At 40.2% G+C, this 24,614-nt stretch overlaps 1 protein-coding gene across 1 annotated transcript; it reads right to left on the bottom strand.

Moving 5' to 3' along the window:
* Nucleotides 1-2,288: 2,288 nt before the first annotated feature.
* Nucleotides 2,289-10,161, bottom strand: LOC125708770 (regulator of G-protein signaling 5-like). The gene is made up of 5 exons (XM_048976564.1): nt 10,004-10,161; nt 7,472-7,585; nt 5,630-5,691; nt 3,601-3,767; nt 2,289-3,222 (listed from the first exon to the last, which is right to left on the bottom strand). Exons 1-5 carry the CDS (start codon nt 10,045-10,047, stop codon nt 3,061-3,063), a joined length of 549 nt encoding a protein of 182 aa, XP_048832521.1. The 5' UTR covers nt 10,048-10,161; the 3' UTR covers nt 2,289-3,060.
* Nucleotides 10,162-24,614: the final 14,453 nt, after the last annotated feature.

Here is a 24,614-nt window from a genome sequence, read left to right as displayed (position 1 = left end):
AATGAAACAATTGTAATCTGCACATGGTCTATGAACAGCTAGGATTAGTCACCCATAACCTGCTTGCATATCACAAGGTATGAACAGCACCATATATCTTAAAATAGCTTAAAATCTGTTGGGAAATTTGACTCTGTGGTTCACAGCATGCAAATACAATGAGTTTTGGTATTAAACCTGGGGTGTGGAACCTGATGCACGGAGGACCAGTCCGGGAATTAGTTTTTTAGAAGACCTCTCAATCAGCCAATAACAAAGCAGTGGTTCTCAACTCCAGTCCTGGGGACCCTCTGTTATTGGCTGATTATGATGTCATCCCAAAGATCCACACCAGCCCTCCATGGAACAGGTTTCCCACCCCGGTAGAAGCGCCAAACTATGACTTATTTCCATCATTTTAGTATCAATGCTGTCTTAACACAAAGCAAGTCAATTACTCGCACATAATATTTAAAAATACTCGAATCAACCGTGATCAACAATGCTCAAATATGTACCTAGGAAGACTAGCTATCAAAAGCTGGAAAAAATACTGCAGTTTATATTATTAATCTTTTAGAATGTTCTTTATCATGATTACTTTGTTTTCAAGACAGCAGAGAAACTCTCACAGGTTTAAGAATGGCTTTGTAAAAATAAGACTATAAAAATAATATAAGACTTTAGTTGGGGGGTCTGCTCCTTAACTATTAATGAACTGTTACTAATCGTTTGATGAATTATCATCAGATTAAAAGATTCATTCACAAGCAAATTTAATTATTAAAAATAAGCTAGTCAAGGAAAGAATGAGGGATCAGCTAGTTCACATCAGAGTGCTATTATTTATCTGCAGTGCAAAGATTATACATGTCTGCAGTGCAAAGATTATACATGTCTGCAGTGCAAAGATTATACATGTCTGCAGTGTGCACCTCAGTGTCCCGCAGTGATGTCCGGGACCTCAGGTGTTACCGGCCCATCATTCACTATGGCAAAATGAAAACCCTTTTGATACCGTAGTGATTTTTGTACTCTTTAATAATTAAATTTATTTTTTATGTTCATAAAATCCTTTCAGGATCACATTTAGATTTTTTCTGACGCAGGGCCCAGAGGCACCCTTTGACAACATAACCCTAACATAATGTTTTTGAAAATTATCTTGTCTTTTTGGGTAATTCAGCTATAGAATTTTACAATATCAGAACAATTAAACGGTTGTTTCTCACAAACTTTATCACATCTCCAAGACATCCATCCATCCAGCCAAGTCAAGATCGTAAGGCGGTGGATGCATAAATGGATAGCCTACATTTATGTTTACTGTAAACCCAAAATTTAAAAGCTGGAAATGTAAAAATGACTCTAAAACATACCATCTAAGTCATGGCCTTGTGGGAACTTATATTCTTTGTCTTTTTGGTCATCAGTGATCCTGATTTGACCTCCTTGTTCTTTCTTGCTCCCCCACTGCAACATCTAAATAGCGTTTAAACAGCTGCATTTGTACAGGTGAAAAATGACAGATGGCCGTGCTCTCACACTGAGTAACAAGTGGCTGTTTGAAAGCTTCCATTGTCCTGAATCTGCACTGCCCCCCTACCAGACCTGCATCCATTTGTATTCTGCCAAGTGCTGTACCAATGTTTTGTTGACAGGTCTGACAGGTGAAGGGGACGGACCTCAGCCTCTGGCTACAGTGAGCCACCTGCAAAACTGCAGCTATAGATAAATAAACAAAGAACATGGCTTTGGAGAGAAATTCATTTTTTTCTCTGAACCTGGAAAGCTTTTTTCTGTACATTTATTGTAATATATTACATTTCATTTGTTAAAATGCTGGACTATTTATCTGTAGCTGCTACTATTTCTTGGTACGAGGACCTGAGACGCTAAAAGCAGGAGTGTAACCACTTACGCGTGAAATACATTGGCTTGCTTTGAAGCTAAGAGTTTTGCTTCCTGCAGTCCTAAATAAATGTAAGAAAATTAGACGTAATCGTTAAAACATCCATCCATCTATAGTCGCTGATCTAATGTGGGATCACAGTGATCCCGGAGAACATTCTCGGAACAGCATGCAGGGCAGAAAAACACACCCACACACAGCTTAGTTTGGAAACTCCAATCTGCCAAAACCATGTATTTTTATGTTGAAGGAGGAAAGCCATGCACTCTCATAGGGAATATGCCGGGCCAATGTAATGACTTGAAGAATTCAATGTATCACTTTTTATTTATGTCATTTATAGCAAAGCAAAAATAGGAAACCCAGGTGCAATACTAATAACAGCAATTATAAAATATATATTTAAAGAATTTTATTGGTTTAAAGATATTAAAGGTCCAATGTATCATTTATTAATACATAATATGAATATAAAGTTACATTACGTTCAAAATACCTCTTGACCTGTTTACTTAAATCCCCAGGTAACATCGACCCAAGAACATCCGAAACTGCATCACGACATTCTTCCTTAAGAAAAACATCCTGCAAACCTCGTAGTGCCCCTAAGCAGACGTGTTTGTCTCCATCCTGGGGATCACATCTAAGCATCTTTAACTCCGAATTTTGCAGGCTGTTGACCATTTACTGTTGTTTAGCTTAACAAGTGATTTTACAAGACAAATACTCTCCACAAGATGACATAATGGTAATTTAGTGTTCCCTCTTCATTCAGAACATGACGTACTTGGATAGGTTTCAGAATGATGATCTTGGTTTTTAAATATAAACTACATAGAAATAGATGCAGTAATCTAATCGATATGCATACTCAAACTGATTTTATTAACGGTTTATTGAATCCGCATTTGGTCTTATATGCCTAAATGTTGCATCAGAGCTCTATGCTGGTTAAAGGCTGACGTTATGAGAGTAAACTGAATAATAAAGTCTACAGTCAATAGCATTTTATTTAAATAGACAAGTTCACCACTAAATATTACTGCCCCTGACGAGTAGCATGAAATGATATATATTTTTCTATAGAAATAGTATTATTCAGTTGTACCAGATTTGCTTGACAAGAATCCAGCTGGTGTCAATAGCTTAACAGCCATGGAAACAAGCAGTTACTTAATTAATTCCAGGTACTGGTCGGACCTGAGGAACCGAGCGAAGGAGTCCTTCTCCATCAGAGCGTAGATGCGCTTCTGGGCCAGGTCGAAAGTGCCCGCGGAGAGGTTCACCAAGTTCCTCAGGGTGATGTCCTTGGTCACATGGTCGATGTTCACCTGTAAGTAGTCGGTGAGCTTCGATTAGTCAAAATTGAACTGGATTGAGAATTTGTCAACTCCACATTGTATTTAACGGCAAGTAATGAACGCTAGGATCTTTTACCGTCCTTTTACTATAGTGTGATATTCCTGGATGGGAAACAGAGTTTCCAATAGCTTCTGTGCCAAACATGAGCTACCCTACGATGGAAATTAGTCTCTTTTCATGCATTTAAAAAGAACTATACAGAACTGTGATCTGAGCACATAATAATGGGCACTCAATGAGAAACAGACTGATTTATAATTATTTTGCACACAGTATGTACTGGGCAAGTGAAATGCAAAGGAATGGAAAAAGTCCAAGTGGTTCAAATTAACTGGATTCTTGCAGACCTCTCTTGGGCCTTCAGACTGAATGAAGTCCTCATAGATCTTCTTAGCCTTGATGGCCATCTTCATCGGGGATTTAGTCTTCTTGAAGTCCTCACAAGCCACCCAAAACTCGACATTCTCCTCGCTGAACTCAGACTTCAGGAAGCTCTTAAAAATGGTCAGGCCATCTGTGGAAAAGGAACACATGGAAATTGGCCGATTTCGGCCGAAAACCACGTCCACGTGCGGGAGGAGGAGTGTTTTGTTTTAACCCTACCAACACAGGAGGATTTGCACCTGAAAAAAGATGATTATGATCATAGCAACATACACTAACACTAAGATTAAAAACCACTTAACTGACTCTAAAGGTAGCTTACAATAATTCATAAAAACATATTGACTATTACAGCAAAAAGCATATGACCGAACATTATAAAAATTAATAACTGTATGAGCGACTTGCAATTAAGAACACAGAAAGATGAGATGAAATATTATCCGAATGACAATAATACTAGGGTAGGAGATCACCTGGTTTAGCCAAAAGGATAATGTTTTCCAGAAATGGAGCGCATACATTTTCTGTTATCTTTTAATGCTGTGCTTCTGTTTTTCATTACGGAGTGATTATCACGCGTGCATGAACAATCTGATAAAATTAGGTTGGGGAAACATTGCGTTCTTTCCTTCAAACTGAAGAAAAAATTCAGCATCTGGCCTCCTTTAAGGCAGCACTTCAGCTTTTAGTGCAAAGCCTTATGTCCTTGCCTGTTTACTGCTATATATACTGTAGAATGTTAATAATAGTTCATTTGTACTTAAATGGAACTTGATGGATGGATGATTAACGGTGGACAATAAAGCGCAATGATCACAATAAAAATTTTCTGACATGAAATTGCAAATGAGAAATTATTAGGTCATTTCGCTATATTGGAATTGAATTAAACTGAAACTAAATATGTATTTTAACTAAATCAGTTAAATAAATACATTCCCAGATAATTGCGTCTCTGCTAAGACTATAGCACACTCAATGAAAATATTAAATAATGAAACAGAAAATTCTTTTGACTGATGTCAAAGGTTTACAACTTTAGCCATTTTCATACTTGTGATTTTTTTTGGTTGGCGGGGGGATCAATCTAAGATTACAATAAGGATATAAGGACATAGCTACAATTTGGCAGCACGATATGTGCTCTTAAGAAACAGTTCTCGCTATTTCCAGGATGGAAAATGCAGTTTGAACGTAGTTTTCAAAGTAGAGTTAGAATTTGAAGGCTGACTAGCTCAGTTCACTGGGGGCGTAAATGTGCAGAACAAACAATTTATGAACAGCTTAAAGTTCTCATCAATCTACCTCGGGTTCCTGACAAGTGTGTAAACCCAGGATTGCGGTCTGTTGATTCGTATCAAAGTGAAATAAATTCTTTGGCCAGTCTAAAAGCACCTGGGATACACATGGTAGCATGTTTACATGCTAAGGATCAAAACACCTAGTAAGGAAACTTTTTGCGTACTTAAAATATAGTATTACTCATTGCTTTACGTAATGCTTCCTCCATAAGGTGTGTGGCTCTGTACCCATGATCAGAAGGTCACCGATTCAAATCCCAGGGTGGGCAGAGTGATGTCATTGCTGGTCCCTTGAACAAGGCCCTTAATGCTAAATTCTGACTCTGCTTTTTCAACTGTATGTCGCTTTGAATAAAAGCAACCGCTAAATAAATAACTGTGCACGTCAACCTGAATTCTTTCGACGCATATCATGATGCTTGTATCTTCAGAGACTGCAAAACCTTATTCATCTTTATTCGACTGTTGCTCCAGTTACGTCCAATGCATGATATTTCTAAACATTCTTTGAATTACCGCCAGTAGCGATTTTTAAGGCGTAATGCCGAAAATGCTAAGTGTCTCCACAATTTCTCCTACTAGTGCATGAGGTAAACGACACCGGCTGATTTCAGCTGACAGTCATGGACACTAAGCCGCCGCATGCGGTTCCACGTCGGCGGAGGCAGGACGCAAGGAGCCGACTTACAGCTGCTCATCAGCACGTTGTCGAGCGACTCCCGCCACTGCAGGGCTTCCTCGGGGGACGGCCTGTGCAGAACAAAAAACGAAAAGCACGAAATCGTGGTGCCACAAGGGAAAGAGGCCTAACCGCTCGTTAAATGAACAAAGGCCGAATTTCTGGAGGAGGAAGGATAAAGCAAATGTAACAAAAACAATAATTGTGTCCTGTATTGTTCTACATCAGCGCTGTAGCTGCGAGTTATAACGGAGAAATCGAGTTCTGGCCGTCGGTAGCAGCCCTGGGGGTGCTGTGGAGCTGCAGGTACCCCAGTATTTCAAAGCTCAGTATGTTAGAAACGTCATAAGTGTTGCTCTTGGTTTGTCTAACCCGGCACCTACGGTGACATTCAACGGCGATCAGAATTTTCTTCATATGCTCTTTTTGCTAGTGGGATTCAGTCAAATAGGCAGCCTTACTACACTCAAAGATTACCACTCCATCGATAAAATCAAGCTATTTTATTTCCCCCAGACGATACGCACAGTCCTCCAAACCCAACTCCCCAGCCAAACGGCATTTTGTTCTCTGTTTCTCTCTTGTGCTGACGCGGAAAGGGCCATCGCTCATTCCTCCTTGTTGCTACTCCCAAGCCCGTTTAAACTTCTGTACTCCGCTCCGTCCCTCCTGTCCCTCGTGCCGCATGGCCCTGTTTGCCATACTGCCCCAGGGTAAGTCTTGCATCGAGTTATTCTTAAGAACAACAGAGCAGTTAAGGGCGCAGCCCTGCATCTGCTAATATGCCTGTTCCTCATTTGTGCCAGTGTGCATTTATGTGACAGGGAACAGGCTCACGCAGATCACACCAGCCAAAACTCTTCAGCTCACATGAGAACATGGCTACAGATCAGTGTCTACATGATAAATCATTACTGTGCTGTACGATAGCTAATCTTCTGACATTAATATTCGACTCATGGCTAAAATTTGACAAGCAGGAGTAGCTTTTTGCTTTGCGCTCCAATGCTACTAGTTATTATCTTGACTGGGAGTCCATTAGTATGTGCAGTGACCGCTGTAAACTGATGTGACGGATTAGCATTTGATTTGAGGAAAACGTAACAGATGTCTGGTTTCACATGGCACATTGTCATACTCGCCACATGAGGGCATAGTTTGACGCGCTTAGAAAAAGGTAATTAATGAAAAGGCCACAGTTGCATATTTTCCAGTGAAACACCATTGTGTTCCCCCTTAACAAGTCTTCAGATGGATATACAGTGTCTTCTGCATTCCTTGTCTTATCCAAGCTAGTGACAGAAACTCAATTATATAAGAAGAAAATGAGGAAAATTTCCACTCACCTGATTTTAAATGTCGTGGCTTTTTAGGTTAAATCAGAACATTTATCTGTATCTAATTTTTCATATTCTGCAACAGTTTTAAAACCTTTACATTTCATTTTTTATCACTACTTCATTTTATTCTGCTGAAAAACAACCCTCTAAAGGAAGATGTCTTTCATTTCAGTGAATAAATTGCACAATGTCAGAAAATAACTTGCATGTGGTAATTACGTCAGCCATTACATAAAGTGGTGGAAGGCAAGCGTACAATGACTCTTATTATTATTATTATTCAGGCTGGGCCGGGGGACTTAAACTGCTCTGTTAACAGCAGCTGCCAACCGCTGACGGCGCTTCCAATTTGCTTTTCCTTTCAGTCAGGTAGTTCTATTTTTTGCTGCGTCGAGTGCCTGATTTGAGACTGTGTGGTGTTTCTTCACAGCACTCTTGTGGTGCTCGTTACGTTATGAGGCAACGCGTCTAGCAATAACAGCTGACGGTCAGATGTGCGCGTGATGGTCACCTCTGAGCCTTTTCGGGTTTCTTCTCCGGCTTTTCCGAGTAGGGGATGATGAGGTCGATGGAATTCTCTGGCTTCTGGAGCAGAGTTCCCAATTTAGTCTTGATGCCTTTAGCCCTTGAAGATGAACCAGATAAATAAGTTTCCATTATGCAGTTCTCCCCTCCATAAATATTTAAGTTGAATGATTGGGGTGATGATCTTATTTACAAACGTACAAAAGTCAAAAATAAACTCTGAGGTGGGGGGCAGGGGCACATTTAATAAAATTAACTCACTTTAGGGAGAGACTCCACTGCATTGTCATGGCGACACACATATAGTTAGAAAACAATACTTGGCGGCCATTTATTTCAGAGGGCACAAGAAACTTAGTACCTCAGTTACTACGTAAGTGCAAATCATGAACAAACATAGCATCTGCATGAAATTTATGAACCATTATGACAGATTAATACAAATCAGTACATAACAGTTAGTTTCTGTTCAATTAATACATTAAGTAAGAATGTACTACTAATTATTTGTGCCCCCTCGAGTAAAGTGTTAGGCCTTCCCAATATTTTTACAAAACGATATGAGAGTTTACAACAGTGTTGAGTATGAAAGAGGATATACCACTTGATAATGACTCAAACTTGGAGTACATTAAAGTTGAACTAAACTTCTGAGGCAAACTAAGGATTATTTAAACAATACGTAAATTATACTGTATCCATAACAACTGCCCAGGGAAAACAAATATTATGTGATATAATTAGTATCTGTGACTTTTAAGAAACCTTGGGACAGATTGCTAGGAAGGTCTCTGAGTGGGAGGTATGTGTTTATTAAACACTCATCATTCCTCTCGAAGGGCCCTTGAGAGAGACCTCACTACTCATACAGCAGACAAACCCCAACAGTCACTATATACATGAAACACGTGGCATCTGCACAGTTGTTTAGCTGAAGCACATCCCACACCAGGAATACCTAGGGATGGAAGTGGAACCTAATTTCCACTCAGATTACCTGCAATTTTAACGTAAACTACTGAATTCACCGCCATTCGTTGCTGAGATCTTTTGATACCTTTCAAACAAGGCAAACACGATTACATCACTGTAATATCCATCCAGTTTCTCTAACTGGCACTGCAGTACAGTGCCACAGTGAGCCTATCCTTGGACATCGAACGTGCTTTCATTTTTCTCACCACAAATATTCTACATTTAGTTTCTTTTACATATAAAATGTCGATTAGAACTATTACTGTTATTACTATAACATGCACCTAAATAGAGTTTGCCTATGCTGTTTACATACTGTCACTGGTATCAGCTAATTAAGCAGAATCCTAAATATTCTGTGATACACCGTTTGTAGAGCGTTTGACCTGAAAGCACGAATACGATGGACAGCTTTCAGCGCTGCCACATCAGCCATCATAGCTGTCGTCTGCCTAATTCGTTTTCCTTTTCAGAGTTCGGTCCCTGACATTAGAGAGGACAGCATGCCAACAGCGAATGTCGCTGGGAGTTCAGCATAAATCGGGATTGTATCTCCTCCCATCCACTGCAGAGAAAGGCTTATCTTCTCAAGTGAGGCACTTCAATGAAACCAAATATGAGTACAACTTCTCATCCCTTGTTTTAATGATTGTTGTGTAGACTCCGTCGCGGTTCATTGTAGGCAGAATGCAATTACAACAATGACTGCAACAGTAAAATTATTTCTACACTTGTCGCAACAATATAGGAAGAAGTTTAAAGACACATTATATCCTGTAATAAAGGGAGAATAATGACTATAACAGATCTGCTGAAAACTTGGGGGCATCCATCCATCCATCCATCCATCTATCCATTTTCCAAACCGCTTATCCTTCTGGGTCGCGGGGGGACTGAATCTGGCAAAATTGTGTACAGAATGCTTGTGCCAATTGGCCTTCATTAGAAAAATCAAAAAATAATATTTTGTCACAATATCTTTAAGACACATTCCAGATGCTGACTGCTATTAATGTTTTTTGGTGGGAAAATATACGATGCCGATTGGTGAGTCAACACTGAAAAGTTATATATCACATTTACAATAATCTAAGAATATTTAATAATATAAAAGTAAATCTTGAAATTTTGAAGAATGCATGAGGGAGTAGTCCTTGTGGATAATCTATACTGTGAAGATTTCAGTTTTAATCAGTCAGATAGTAGGTATTATTTTAGATATTTAAAGCCACACTTTTTTGGATTGTGGGTGTTTTCTAATCAGCTACGTAATCCGCTAGTGGCGTTTAGTAAATCCGCATAAAATATACTTTCATGCAATTTACATGCAGTCACTTATTCATAACTTTGTGAATCCCCAAAAAGTGCATTAAATAGCAATAAATTGCACCTAAATCAAGTATGATTTGTATTTATGACATATTTATGATTCACAAAAGCAACAACAAAGGAGGTCATTCATTGTTTATTTAGTAACATTCTCAAAAATGAACATGCAGCAGACTTAACCGCCTTTTATGCAATAATATAGCATAGATCCTACCTTTCCAGGCACGTATGGGGCAAGGCTGCTAATCCCTTACACATTTTCTCTGCTTTTCAATCTTGCAAAAAGTGGTTTGGAAACGTGCACAGTGAGTCCGCAAGTGGTGCTGTCCGCTTGGCTTTTATTTGGACTCCCCAAGCTCGGAGTTATATAGAGATACCCCACGGGCACGAGACCAGGAATTCCACCAATGAAACTGCAGACTACGATTACATGCAGGCGAGAAACATAAACACACAGAAAGCTACGGTCTCCTAAAATCAGACAATAGATGTTGCTGGAGCGCAATTCGCAGCTCAGTCAAGTTTCTTTTAACCCACATAAACTCAGTTTAGTCACATCATCAAAAGCATGGTTTTAGAGGTAGCCTTTTATTCTGCCTCTGATAAATGACTAAGGATTTTTTTTCATATAACAGAAATAATCTGTAAAAAGTTTCAATTTCCATTTCCAGTGCTTGGTATTTTCATTGCTTGGGTAGCTTTTGTGTTTCAAACAAGCAGGAGTACATAAAAAAGGTAGTAGGATTTTCTTTGCTAAGCTGAACTATAAGTAACCAAACAAAATACAAGCTTTTTTGGTTTTGATTTTTAGTTTTTTGATTGCAGTCACAGCTTTTATAAAACTGAGTTTCCCCACCTGGCGGGGATAGAAAAAATGTCCCCACTACATCAAAATAACAGGTTTGTTTTATCACACTGTGACCCCAAAGTCATCTGTTTTAATGTTTGTAGATCTTTGTCTCAGATCATTAGTTAATACTGACAAACCGTGTGGACTGTTGACCAATCAATGATGCCCAAAGAACCTTCCAGAAGCTCAGTCCAAGCTTCCACAGGCTGACCTTGTAGTACTCCTTTCCGCAAATACTCACAACTGATAAAATGGAAAAAAGAGAAGAAAATTGTATTTTGATGAAGAAATTATAAGGACGACAGTAGGAAGGTACGTGTTCTGTGTGTAGGTGACATGCACATGGATTTGTGCCGTAATAAAGGCTGCTAAAAGACCGCTCCTTAACATTTCGGGCCCGTCTTTCCAACCCTGCATGTCTTTCATCGCTACATAGCCACCTGAAACACCATGCGATCACAGTACAGGCAGTCCCCATGTTACGAATGAGATCAATTCTCTAAGTCTGTCTTTAAGTTAAACTTGTAGGTAAATCCAAAAAATAGTGAGACGGTGTATGATGATAGCTATGCAATAATAACACCAGTAACTAGGTCTGCATTTCGTCGCGTACTGTACCGACAAACCGTCGTACGATGTGTTCGTTACTGAGGACCCTTGCATTTAACCTGGATTTTTTATAAAATAAGCTTTATCGCAGTCCATTTGTAAGTTTGATGAGCCCGTAAGTCAGACGTTCTTAACCTGGGGACTGTGTGTAACGTGAAGTTCATAGAACAGCGTGGTCCAAACTCTGGTTTATTTTATTTGATGTAGGCGCCAAAGGTCTGGCATTACTGTCATCAATAGCCAGTTGGGCTCAGCGATGTAACGAAGGGGACCAGCAGCGGACCAGGCTGCAGGACGTTATGTTTTCACATTATCCAGAGAGCTATTTCGAGCACTTTCAAAAGCACACAACTCACCCTGATCAATAATTTAGGTTCACTTGAATTCTGCAACTCCAAGCTTTGTAGTTCATACATTTTTCAGCATTTCTTTGTGTTCATATTTTAATAATTTATGTGAAGCTAATCAAACAACTTTGCATAAAGATCTACTGCAGAGACATTACACAAGGTCTTATAAAAGGCCTTAACTCATTCCCCTTAAATATAAGGCATCCCCACTTCTGTGTAATTGTATATATGAAAAACGTGTAGAATTATGATCTACAATATGACTTTGAAATACATTTTTAAACGTCTTACTTTATTTACCAGGGACATTTATCCAAAGCGATGTGCATTTCTGAGAAAGCAGGCTCAGTCTGTCCCAGGAGCAATCGGGGGTTAAGGGCCTCGCTCAAGGGCCCAACGGCAAAATAATTCTGCCAGGGATTTAAACGGGTGACCTCCCAACCGTCACAGACATCCGACGTCTTAGTGACGTACTGATCTCGTCTTGTTCATCATTAATCAATCATGATGGTTTATGTATTTTATACATGCTATGTTTGTTCATGATTAGTACTTCAGTAGTAACTGAGTTACTACCTTATTTGGCCCTATCAAGTAAAGTATTACTGTACCTTATATGAAACTCATACTTTCACACTAAACACTGTAAGTGATCCATGGACGTTTCAATTAAAGGCGACCTTTCTGTAAACGCTGACCACTCTATTTTACTACACCATTATAAAAAAATTGCATTTAAACTTTAAATTAAAACAATAGGGGGGGGGGCACAGCTCTGCGGCTTGGACACCTAAATATAATGGGGCTTCCTTCTGCCTTGTGCCCTCAGATGCGAAGAACTGGCTCCAGACTCACCGCAAAGGTGTTAGACGACAGATGGATGGTCTGAACACTGTCCTATTACGTGTACATACACAGTGTAGTATCCCACATCTGTTTATTCCAGTGTTGCAAATATCTGCATTTATGACAGTAGAGCAAATCTGAGGGAGCTTCAGAAGTCTGAGAACCATGTTGTTGTGTTTGGATCCCGGGAATCCGGCTCGGGTTGAATGCACTACGGTAAAAGCCAGTCAGTTTGCGAGCAGGAAATGATATGCGACAGGGAAACAGCATTGTGTGCTTAGGCCAATGTCTGCCTCTGGGGTATTTAGAAGTCATCAAGCACACTGGAAGCCTGTCCTATTTTGCAAAAAGCGGTGAAGCGCATTCCAAATATTGTATATCTAACTTTCCACGTCCAACTGGGTCTAGACCCCAGTCAAAGGAACAGGTCATTGTTATAGAGACTTCTATTGCACGTTTACTTGAGTGATACTCTTTTCCTTCTCATCAACCATTTGAATTCACAGAATAATAAGCATAATTTTTACGTGCCATGAATAATAAAGGTATTGTATAAAATATAAAATTAAAAGTAGATACCCTCGCTTTTAGGTGACATTTTATGGAAGGAAATTGTCGGCGAATCGTTGTGGGGGTCAGAATGTTTCATGATTCGTATTATTCATGCACATGACCTGAACAAATAGCTCACAGGAAAATCTTGCATTAGACTCACTCTCACCTCTACCCACTTGTAACATGTTCATAGAAACTTAAACTGGGAGCAGAGCAAAATCACTAACAACGTGCTGCAGTAGATTAAAAGTTTCAAATGTGCATGTAGTTGAAAAATATTTTTCTGATGATGCAACTAGCTGTCAGATTAGCAAATTACTTTATTGTTATAAATTAAAAGAACACAGACAAAGGGTGGTCTGCTGGGGTCTGTGCTGACCTCAGCCTTTCAGTTCAAATAAAAACAAGAGTTCATCATTTTATGTTTCGTCACAAATACTTTTTTAAGGACAGTTGATTAAAAATTCCGTGTGAAAGTTGAACGCGATTGTCTATTAAAAATACCTGTATCAGTGTACAATAATAGCATTAATGTTAAAAACATTAGCTTTTAATTAGCTCTTTGGTTTGCTCTCCTCTGGACGGTTAGCTTGCAGCTTACATAGCTAATTAAATGTCTAAAGGGAGGTAGGGGAGACGAGGTGAAGTGGAGCCAAGATACTTTTCCTGTGTTCATGAAAACAGGCCCTTTCTCAAAAAGGCATTATCCTTGAGATTCTCTCAGGACTCAGGTTGAGGGGGATCGACACGTGTTTCCGATTATCCCAGGGTTGTTGTTCACAAGCACTGCGGCTGGCAGATGCCAAGTGTTCTATAAGAATTTATGGATGACTGTAATCTATCCAAGGGTTCCCAGTACTCGGCCTGTAGCTAGTATTCCACTGGGCTGAGCTGGCGGTTTTGCACAGGGGTTGGTAAATTTCCAAAAATAAACGATATATTTTCTGTTTTTCACTGCCTTCCATGTTGGCGCTTTCTGTAATAAAAAGTAAACGGTTAAATCTATGAAATCACCCATCGATCTGCTGCTACCCCCTACCTCTACCATCTTGGTCTGTGAGATTTCTGTACCACATAAACCGGTCCTAGGCTACGGTACACCATGGGAAACCGGAAACTTCTCTGTTTTATTTTGCATGACAAACGAAAAGCTTGGTGCATTTCATGTGAATTCCAAAAATGGTATCATGGCCCTAGTCCTCCGTTTGGTCTTGATTTTGCATTAAAAATAACATTGTATAATGGCTCCTATCTGGAAAATGCTTTGGTATCTTGCTCAATCGCTGTGGTTGAAGAAAGAAACTGAAATATTCTTTACTTGGCAGATGATTCTGCCAAACAGGAAGGGTCATGCAATTTTATATTGATGCTTTTTAACAAGATATAAATTAGTTTGAATGTTGCTGAAATCTAGGGGTTTGTGTTGACCGCATGCTTCTATCTTTAGTAGCAGGAGCCTGTCCACTGAACCAAGGTTCAGACTGATGTCTTGAAGGAATATGACCACCGAAATCTGACTATAAGACTCATGTTACTGGGAGGCATCTGCAGTTTGGAAATAGATTGACTGTCTTTTCAGTACAGTGGCATCTATTTACCCATCCATGTTAACTATGGCTCCAGTCATGTGAAGTTATTTGTGTAATATAAAATATTATTATGGAAAAATATTTAGCCAATATACTGGATACTATATCTACCCTTAAAACCGCCCCCCCTTCTGATCATAGGGCGGCCCGGAGCCCATCCCAGACAGCACCTCAGGCAGGATGCAAGTACAGTGTAGGCCACCAAAACATATACTTCCATCCATTTTCCAAACTGCTTACCCTTCTCGCGGGGGGGGGGGGGGTCTGCATATAAATGCATATGCAGAGATTAGGTGCAGAGAGTGCTATGGGATCAATATATCAGTAAAGTGACTGTAAAAAGCTCTACTGCTGACAAGAATAGCATTCAGTCTTTTATCATTAGTATTTAGGCTTTTAACATGAGAGATGTAACATAGGACATCGCCTATAGATCTATCTGTCTTCCATAACTTCTTCTCCAGTAGTGGGAAGTAGCCAGTCTGGATGATAGGGACTGCTGGTCAGAATGTCAGTCCATCACAGGACACTCACAAACGATCATGCGCAATGGAATGTTTTTAGGCTGCAGAATGACAGCAGAGTCCCCTAAGGAGGCTCTCACGGAAGGACATGCAAACTCCAAGCACAGGAGCCATAATTTATTTACAAGTTCGAGGTTCATGAAAATTTAAAAGATCTTTTAAAATTACAAATTCCCCCCCACCTTAACATATATATTATGAATTTGTATATGAGTATATGTGCATGTGCCCTGACGGGGTATCCCCCCACCCCTGAGGCTCCGGACCCCTCAGCAACCCTGACAGCATCAGAGGTTAGAAGTTGGATGCATGGATGAATTTATAATAAAAGTGTCAAGGCATGTTGAGGGCTGGATGCTACTCTAGCTTAGAGACTAAGCTCAGGGTTTCCCAATTCCGGTCCTGGGGGCCCAGAATCCCACAGAGTTAGCAGATTTCCCTGCTCAAACACACCTACTAAATCTGAGAATTAGCTAATGAAGGTGTGTTTGAGTAGAGAAATCTGCAAACTAAGTTGGATTCTGACCCTCCAAGACCAGAATTGGGGAACCCCGACTAAGCTCAACATTGAGTAGTTGGATGCATCTGCATAAGATCAACTGAGTACCAGCGCATGCCCACAGTCTAGGAGTAGGTCTCACATAGTCTAAGGAGGGTATCTGATTCTCTGCCATAAAAGAGCACCCAACACCTTGCATGCCTGGGGGAATGCGTCTGAAATTAACAGCATTACCCATGTTGTGCTCTTAACTGAAGCAGAATGCCCATATAAGAGCAGAGATTGAGACTTGGATTATGGAGTGGAATGTCTGAGATCTGATTTATGGTAGAATTACTGATACAATATTTGAGTTCATTTACACTGGTATGTCTCCTTAGCATGTCAGAGGTCCAAGGTTACTGACAGACTATTTCTGCTGTTGATTAAAGCTGATGAGTTTGAATGGATTCAGCTCCCCCATGTTAATGATTGTGTTTCTTGGAAATGTACTCAGCGATGTGCCTGACGCAGGTTGCCCTGCGTATGTGAATTTGTGCATTTCTCTCATTGATGATTATTCCATGCCCTGCTTGCAGAGGAATCTTCACAGTGACTCTGGGAAAAGGGAGCGCATGTTCTCTCTGTTACACGCCTAAATAACCAAAAAGCCTGAGAATTGTATCTGGCTGTCTGGCATACCTGCCGTCGGCTTTGCGTAAAGAGAGAAATCGTGTGCGTGATTACATTTCCTTTGCCGAGTGGAAACTGACTCAGGGCACGGCCTTCAAATGCTTTTCTGCCATAAAATACAGAAGAAGTTTGACTGCAGTTAGAAGGGACCAGGATCACCCCCCCTCTCAACCTGGGGCAGGCAGGACGACTTCGGGGGCTGTGGTTTATCGTTCTTATCAGTTCCCACACAGGGGGTGCTGCTGAAGCCTGATAAGACGGCAAAATCCGAGCCAAAAGCATGTCCAGCGGGAGCGTAGTGTAGTGTAGTGTAGCGTAGTGGTTGTGTCTGTTGTAACAAGGTGTCAGTCCCTCGGGGTGAAATGGCTCACCAAACATAACAGGGGTATAGTAGAGGGTAAATGTACATAAATGCCATGTGTATACCTTTTTAAGTACGGTACAGCATTTACTCACTTTTTTATGATTGTTTACTCACTTGTCCTTATGCAATTTAAAAAGTTTGAATCAGAAATGTACTTATCCATGGGCTGACCCCCCGCCCTGGATTGTTCCCTGCCTCGTGCCCGTAGCTTCCGGGATAGGCTCTGGACTCCCCTCGACCCAGAAGGATAAGCGGTTTGGAAAATGGATGGATGGATGGATGGACTCATCCATTGCATTAGCCTACAACAACATACCTCACTGACCCTCTCAACAAACTGGCACGCACCGACTCCCTCTCCTCCTCCCTCTCCTCCTCCCTCTCCTCCTCCCTCTCCTCCTCAACAACACAGCCAGAGCTTATGAGCGAGCAAATCAATGAGAGGTCCTGCAGTGTGCATGCAGAGCCATGGACATCAGGCAACATTGCGCAAGAGTCGCAAAGCAGCTCAAAGAACATGCCCAGCGGTTCTTTATTTTCAGTTAATAAGCTGACATTAGTTATTCTCGTGCAGTGTATCCTGCAGATTGATGCTGTTTGCAATAAAGTTAGCTGAGCTGATAGGCATAACATTAAATAGGCAACACAGTCACATCAGTGCAAATATATTTCCATTTGTGCTACCTGGACAAGAACACAACTATAACTGTACTACTACTACTGTACTACAACTGTACTACTACTACTGTACTACAACTGTACTACTACAGCTGTACTACTACTGTACTACTACTACTACTACTTCTACTACTACTAATAATAATAATGCTAATAATGATCAATGGTAGTGCAGTCCTGCACAGATGTTCGGGAGTTTCTCTACCTTTTCATTAACAGACGTGTACAGTTTACTCACCCTTTTTGACCACTAAATCACTGGAACAGAAGATCTTGCCACTAATGCAAACGCATGCACAAGCGTAGCCTCCATGATTGGCAACTCTCCCGGAGTCAGAGGTAACATGTCGCCCGCTATCATCGGCATGACTGAGGCCTGCTGACTTCGCGGTGAAGCTCACTTCCAAACGGAAGCCATCGTAAGCTGCGTTTGTGTCAGTAGAAAAGTGAATTCCAAAGACAACCTGTACGTATGCAAACAAATTCTTACTTAATGCACCTGGAACTAAGGGCTTGCAGTTTGCTTACCAAAGCTGTTACCCGCTGACACCTCACACACATCTGACTCTGGGACAGATTTCTTTCCCAGCCTCTGGAGAGTAAAACAATGGCTTCTGGAAAAATCATCTGCATTTTCTCATCTCCCTGTAAACACCTGCAAAATCATCCTAATAGCTTTCTATTTTTCTGCGTAACAACTTTGTAATAACATATAATTTACCGGCAGTGCATTAAGGATGTAATTTTTCCTAAGTGTCCCACTTTCAAATTTTAATTTTATAATTTCCTGTTCATCTTGACTGGTAGTAATGGGAAATCAGCAATGAAGGAAATGCAGACAGGGAATTACATGCACTGATATGGAAAACGTAGGCAAGTTACTTTGGAAATGTTATGAAATAAGTGGCAGGTGAGGAGAGTCCACTATGATTTCTATCACTTCCACTCCACTGCTCTTTTTTTTACTTTTTACATCTGCACCCCAAATACAAAGCATGGCACACAGTTTGTCACTGGTGGGGGGCAGCTATAGTATTGCACTAATGACTTTTTCTGTCCGGTGACCAATTCAATTCAATTCAATTCAGTCATCACAAATAAGAGGTTTGTAAAGCAGTCATAATGCATAATGCACATGGCTATAATGTTATGCCTTTTGATAAATATTCATAGCCATATTTATAATGCCTCGTGAATGCATTATTATTTGTTATGAATGTGTTTATAATCGACTAAAACCATGGCTTAGGTAAAGTGTTGCCATTTTTATCTATTATTATTATTATCATTATTATTTATTTTTTCTATTTTCTTTTTCCTTTCGTAAATTTGTTTATATTGTATATATGTATTTTTCTTAAAATGTTTTATTTTAAAATTTTTTAAAGGCTTTGCCCTTTCCAGGCCACAGTTGTAAATAAGAAACATGTTCTTAATCTGTCTTGCCTGGTTAAATAAAGGTGAATAAAAATAAAATAAAATTATATAGTGCCTTTCACATCAGCGTTGCCCCAGTGCGTTTTACATTCATACATATTATTTATACAAAATAATTCAAAATAGGGAAAAGGGAGACAAAAGAAATCACCACTTATTCTTTGTCTTACACATGCAGAAGCGTCCCTCGGGAATCTTACCCATGTTTAATATTTAATATTTTTGTAATAGTTTTAATCAACAAAGCAGAACATAATAATGAAGAAGTAGTCACTCTTCTTTTCCTTCCGCCATTTTGGGAATCAAGACAAATGTCTTCAGCTTGAAAATAGACCAAAGTATTTTTTTTTTCTTTTTAAAGCATATTCCCATGATGCAGCTGAAACTTCAGGGACAGGAAGTGTGCGGTCGTGTGACACACATGCTCATCTGCTTGAGGCCACAGTGGCTGCCTTAGTCCGGTGCAGGTCCCATGGCGGCTCCTCGTGTGGGCGACAGGCCTGCAGAGGGGCCTGGATAGTCAAGCCCTTTCAGAGTCCTGATTCTTTCAGAGCAGTCTTTTCCACCATATTTTTCCGAGTTAAAGAGCTGCTCCCTGTATTCACTATTGTGATTAAATGTCCATCCATTTTCTGCCCCTATGCAGGGTTTGAAGAGTCCTGGAAGGTATGGGCGCAAAGCAGGGAATAACCCAAGACCGGGTGCCAACCCATCGCAGGGCACACTCACTCACCATTCACGCTCACATACACACTCACACACACACACGTACACCTACAGACAATTTGGTAACTGCAATTCACCTCAGCGTATTTTTTTGACTGTGGGAAGGACACTTGGAGGAAACCTCATGGTGACACTGGGGGAGGGGGCGTGCAAACTCCACACTCGTGGTTCACGTTTATGCGGAAACATGGTATGCGTACAGCTCTGTAGAGTCGGCGCAAGTTGGTGAACAGTTGAATGAGTGAGTCATCTAACCTTCAGATGACTGTAGTGCATCTGGCCAATTCTAGAATATTCATTGGCGGGATGTTACTGGAAACGAGGGTTAACAGGTAGAATCTCTAAAGCTTTTCACTGAACTCCTTTATGCCATTCATTCATCTATCCATTATCCCGGAGCCATTCCAGTGTTAGGGGGGGCTGGAATATATCCTAGCAGGCACAGGATACAAGGAAGGTGGTTATGGTTCAACAGTAACACACAGACTTTATGGTTCAACAGTAACACACAGACTCTGTATCTTGACCCCTTCCATAGCTGCAGATAAGAGCCTTCACACTGGAAAAGCATCACAAGAGCCTCCTCCTTGCAGTAACTCTCCAAACCAGCTGCTTTACAGTTTTGTTTTTCTTTAATCCACGACATATTAGAATGACCTTCTTCTGAAGAAATACTTCTTACTATCTTACCATCTACTTCTTACCTCTTATAGATAAGTAAGTGATTATAGAATTTATAAACATTTCTTACTTTATGAAAGAGCACTTTTATTTTACTTAGCAGTTTCTGCAATATTTTAACGATTATGCACAAATATTCAATCAGGATAATGTGAATCGTTTACTGGCTTTTGACAGTCAAATCTGCTTTTTAATTATGCTAGCTTGTATTTTGCTGCTAAATTTGACCAGTTTAAGAAACAGAATGGGAACTGAGTGCGAAGTAAGGTACAGGGAAGAGGAGTCGTTATGGAAAATATCTTTAGATGTCTCAAGAGGATGGAAAGTCCGTGGTAAATTATATCTGGGATGTATAAATATTCTTGACCTTCTGAGCCTGAGTAGTCTTTAACATCTGGTCCAGATGGAGATGGTGAATTAAAAATTAAACACTTAATGAACGGTCGGTCTCTCTCGCTGCCGAGCTACACATACAGTTGCTCCTTTTTTTAATAAAAGGTTATGTTTTTCACAGAGCTCTCCACCAAATGACTTGCCATTTAAGTTGCTTTGCATATTCAGGGGAAAATCAGCACGCGGTTTGGAGAGCAGGAAAGAAATGTGAATTTAGAGCTTCATTCTGTAAAGAATTGTCTAAATCATAAACATCCCGGTGAATAAGGTCGATGGTGGCCGTCTCCAAAGTCTGACAGTTCCTCCAGAGTTTTACGGCGCAAGTATAAATGGAGACAGCATCCGCATATAGTTACAAAACAAAAAGCATCCAATTAATTTAGCAAAATTATTTAATAACAGGACATCAGAAATGAATGCTTCTACTCAGACCTGAATTGTTAGTTTTTATTCCTCAGAAGATACCCAAGCTTTGGTAACTGACAGAAGTGTTTTGTTTTTAGGTTTTCACATGATGCGTGATCTTTTAAACTGGGAGCCTTGACCACGGCAGCAAGATTCAAAGCAAACAGTGTATATAAGACCTCATAGCTAGAGGTCATATGATGGCTTTTTATTACCACAAGAGACAAACAAGATATTTCCCACACTTCAGTGTAGGATCTTCAGATTTTCACTGTCATACTGGGAGTCTTCTTGACTCTATAACTTTGTCACATATCAGCACAATTAATAATAAATAAATGCAAGAACAAGCATTATATGGATGCACCATAAATACAAATTTGTGATGTTAAAATATTAATGTAAATTATCTCTGTGCTCTGCATGTTAATACAAAATACTTGGTAGCATTACTGTCCACCTTATTTGCAAATAGTGCAAAAGATTTACGAAAGGAGGAGAGGAGTCTAAGGGGTCGCACTGCTGCCGGGGAAAATCAGTGAACCTGTATTCATGCAAGGAAGCCATTTATCAGCATGTAACTGACTCATAAAATGCAATTCATGCACTGCAGGAAAGTTTAAATGCATGTCTCTGGAATGCTGCATTTGCTGAGAAAATAAATAAATAAATAATAATAATATGCCCTCTGCTGATCAATGTGTATTTTTGCACTTCTCATATTAATCGCTATCAAGGTTAACACATACAATATATAAATATAATATAGAAATTAATATAAACATACGTACAAGCAGTGTAAAAGCGTGAATTTCGAATATTAAAAGATCACTATAAAATATCAATCAAAATCATACTGTTCAATGAACCTGGAACCAGAAAAAGAAACTGATAATTTATTTATTTTATTCTAATATTCTTGTTTTAATATGTGCACCTGTGCTTCAATTCACAGAATGAACCTGTGGTTCCTACAGCTTGTGTATAACTTGATATTATCGAGCGCCTTGGGGGTTTTGCCTCTAGAGGGCAGCCTTCCCCTTTCAAAAGTCAGTGGACATCAAGCTGCAAATCCGTGAAGCACAAAATTACCTCTGAAAAAAAGTAGTTATAGTTATACATTTTATATGCATTATGTGAAACATGCTAAATATGTATTTAATAATTAACAGGATTTATCCTCACGGTGACCTGGGGTTTGTCAGTATTGGGAGCGCGACCCACCCACTCATCCCCATTGGCTACCAGACAGGAGGGACCAGTGGTATCATGATGTACAAAGCTAACATATATGAAGGACAGCAAAAAAACACCTATGTGCGATTTCTTCTGCCTCATTAGGTCTCACTGCCACAGCAGACCCCCCCACAGCCACGTGACTTTCTCGCAGTTTAGTCCAAGTCTTAATGACTTCGTATCCAGGCTATATCAGTCTCACCTTTGACCTGTAGATCATTAGAGTCACTGGGAATGCCTTTCTCTATAACAACTTCCTGTTTGGGTAAGACATGATCTGCCACTTTACTGTGTCTGCTTTGCAAAATAACATATTACAGCGTAGCAATGACACGGCGGGCCAGTGGGTGGCGGTGTTGCCTCACACCTGCAGGATTGGTGACTCGAATCCCTGGTTTCCTCCTGTGTGCACTGAGGTGAATCGTCGCGTATAAACGTCATAAACTGTCTGCGGTGTGTGAATGTGCTGCTTCCTGGGATAGGCTGCAGCCTCCCCTCGCCCCTATGCCTAAGTGTTATTAAGGTGGATTTCTGGTGCATAGAATGTATATGAAGTTATTATAGCCCAGGAGACAGGAACTAAACTGCTCCCCACTACTGTAAAAATGCTATACAATTCAATTCAGTATATTTTTATATAGTGCCTTATACCTCGCAGTCACCCCTAGGCACTTAAGAAGAGTGTGTGGCCATTCGTTACTGAATCATTTATACAGAATGGTGCTTGAGACAAGGAAGTAGACAAGAAGGAAAGAAGGAAAGCCATTGGATGTGTTCATGCCTCAGGACCCTGCCGACCTGCCTGTTAGGGTCATCTCACCTCAACCTTCCCCTGACTGGGAATCTGGCACGGTCTATCAAACACTTCCAATTCCCCCGGAAGGTCCCCCAAGGTCTCGTCTCCCCGCTCCTGGTCTCTTGGCTACCATATCCCTAAGCGGCCCTATATCAGTCTGTGTGACAGTTCCAGGTCTGAGAGGTCAGGAATCAAAGTCGTGTTGGTGTTCAGTCTCGGCCTCAGTGCACCAAAACGGAGCCGACACACAGCACTGCAGCATCCCTTCAGATCTTCTGACTCAAACCTCGCCTAATTAGGCTGTGCTCCTGCCCTGAGCTCCTCACTGCATCTTGATTCCATTCCAAGGGTTTCTTTCTACAAGGTTAGTTTTAGTAACTATTTTGTTTATAGATGGTATTACCTTATTTCTCTCTATATTTGTGCCCCTACTTTTCATTACCGTCATGTCTGTTGTTTCTGCACCTTCACATGTAACCTGAACTACTGCTGCCCACTCTTGAAGAGTCACCATTGTTGTTGAAGTACTGTAGAGCTACACGAACAAACAAGGTGACAAATGAACTCTATGTCTCTCCGCTTGTTTGCTAACCTTCCTTTGCGAAAACTGCACTTGAGTCCTTCGGTGTAATAGGAATAGCTGCAGCTAGAAAATGAACGAATGGGTATGTCATTAATGAAACGGTTAAGGGTATTGTCATTACTAAATGGTGTGAAATTGTGAGTAATGTAAATGGGTAATGCTGTTAAATGGATTATGGGTAATGTTACTAATCAGGAGAAGCAGCAGATGACAGCCAGACATCGGCAGGAAGAGATTTACAGTAACAATGGAGTATAATCTAATTTGTGGTTTGTAAGTTTGGTTTTATTAACAATTGCTGAATAATATCAAATAAAGATTTAAAACAAAACACTGAACTATCATTTTGTTTTTCCGATTTTCAAATCACCATTTCATGATCGCATTTTTATTGACTTTTTGCAACCTTTTTTGCAATGTCTGCCTTTGCCGTGATACTGGTTTTTCAGTCAAGTAGTGCTCCAAGGAGAATCGCCTGCTGCCACCTGCTAGTAGACCTTCCCTGAGAATGCGCAGTGCACTGTTTAGCCAGTGTGGCATGGCAAGCACCCAGTCATTCTGACCTGTGTGACACTGGTGATTGACGTGGGACAGTCTGTTTCAAAGAATGACATTAAAATTTATCCACACTCCCAAATGAATAACTGTAGAGAGTCTTCATTTAGAAAGAACTGCACCCCAACATGTGTTTTTATACCATGAATATTAAATGAAATTGGAAAAATTGATTGAAAATACTTGAAATATTATTAAATATATATAGAGAAGTTACAGTGTGATTAAAAACCATTGGTAAATGGCAGACCCTAAGATAATGCATTTTGTTTAGCTATGTTTTTATATATCAGTGGAAAATGAAACCCCAGAGTATATTTGGTATATATGAACCAAACAGCTTCCTGCAGTCATGTTTGTCGGCCGCGTCCTTTAACCTGTCGTCTGTTTCTTTGATGGGTTTGAGCCCCAACCCATGTGTGAAGGTTGTGGGTATAAAACAAATCCTCTGATTTATTCCCATGGTCCAAAGACCAG

The sequence above is a fragment of the Brienomyrus brachyistius genome, chromosome 15 (assembly GCF_023856365.1).
Source record: "Brienomyrus brachyistius isolate T26 chromosome 15, BBRACH_0.4, whole genome shotgun sequence".
Lineage (NCBI taxonomy): Eukaryota > Metazoa > Chordata > Actinopteri > Osteoglossiformes > Mormyridae > Brienomyrus > Brienomyrus brachyistius.
Note: the sequence above shows the minus strand (reverse complement) of the source record. Positions and strands in the feature narration are given on the sequence as shown.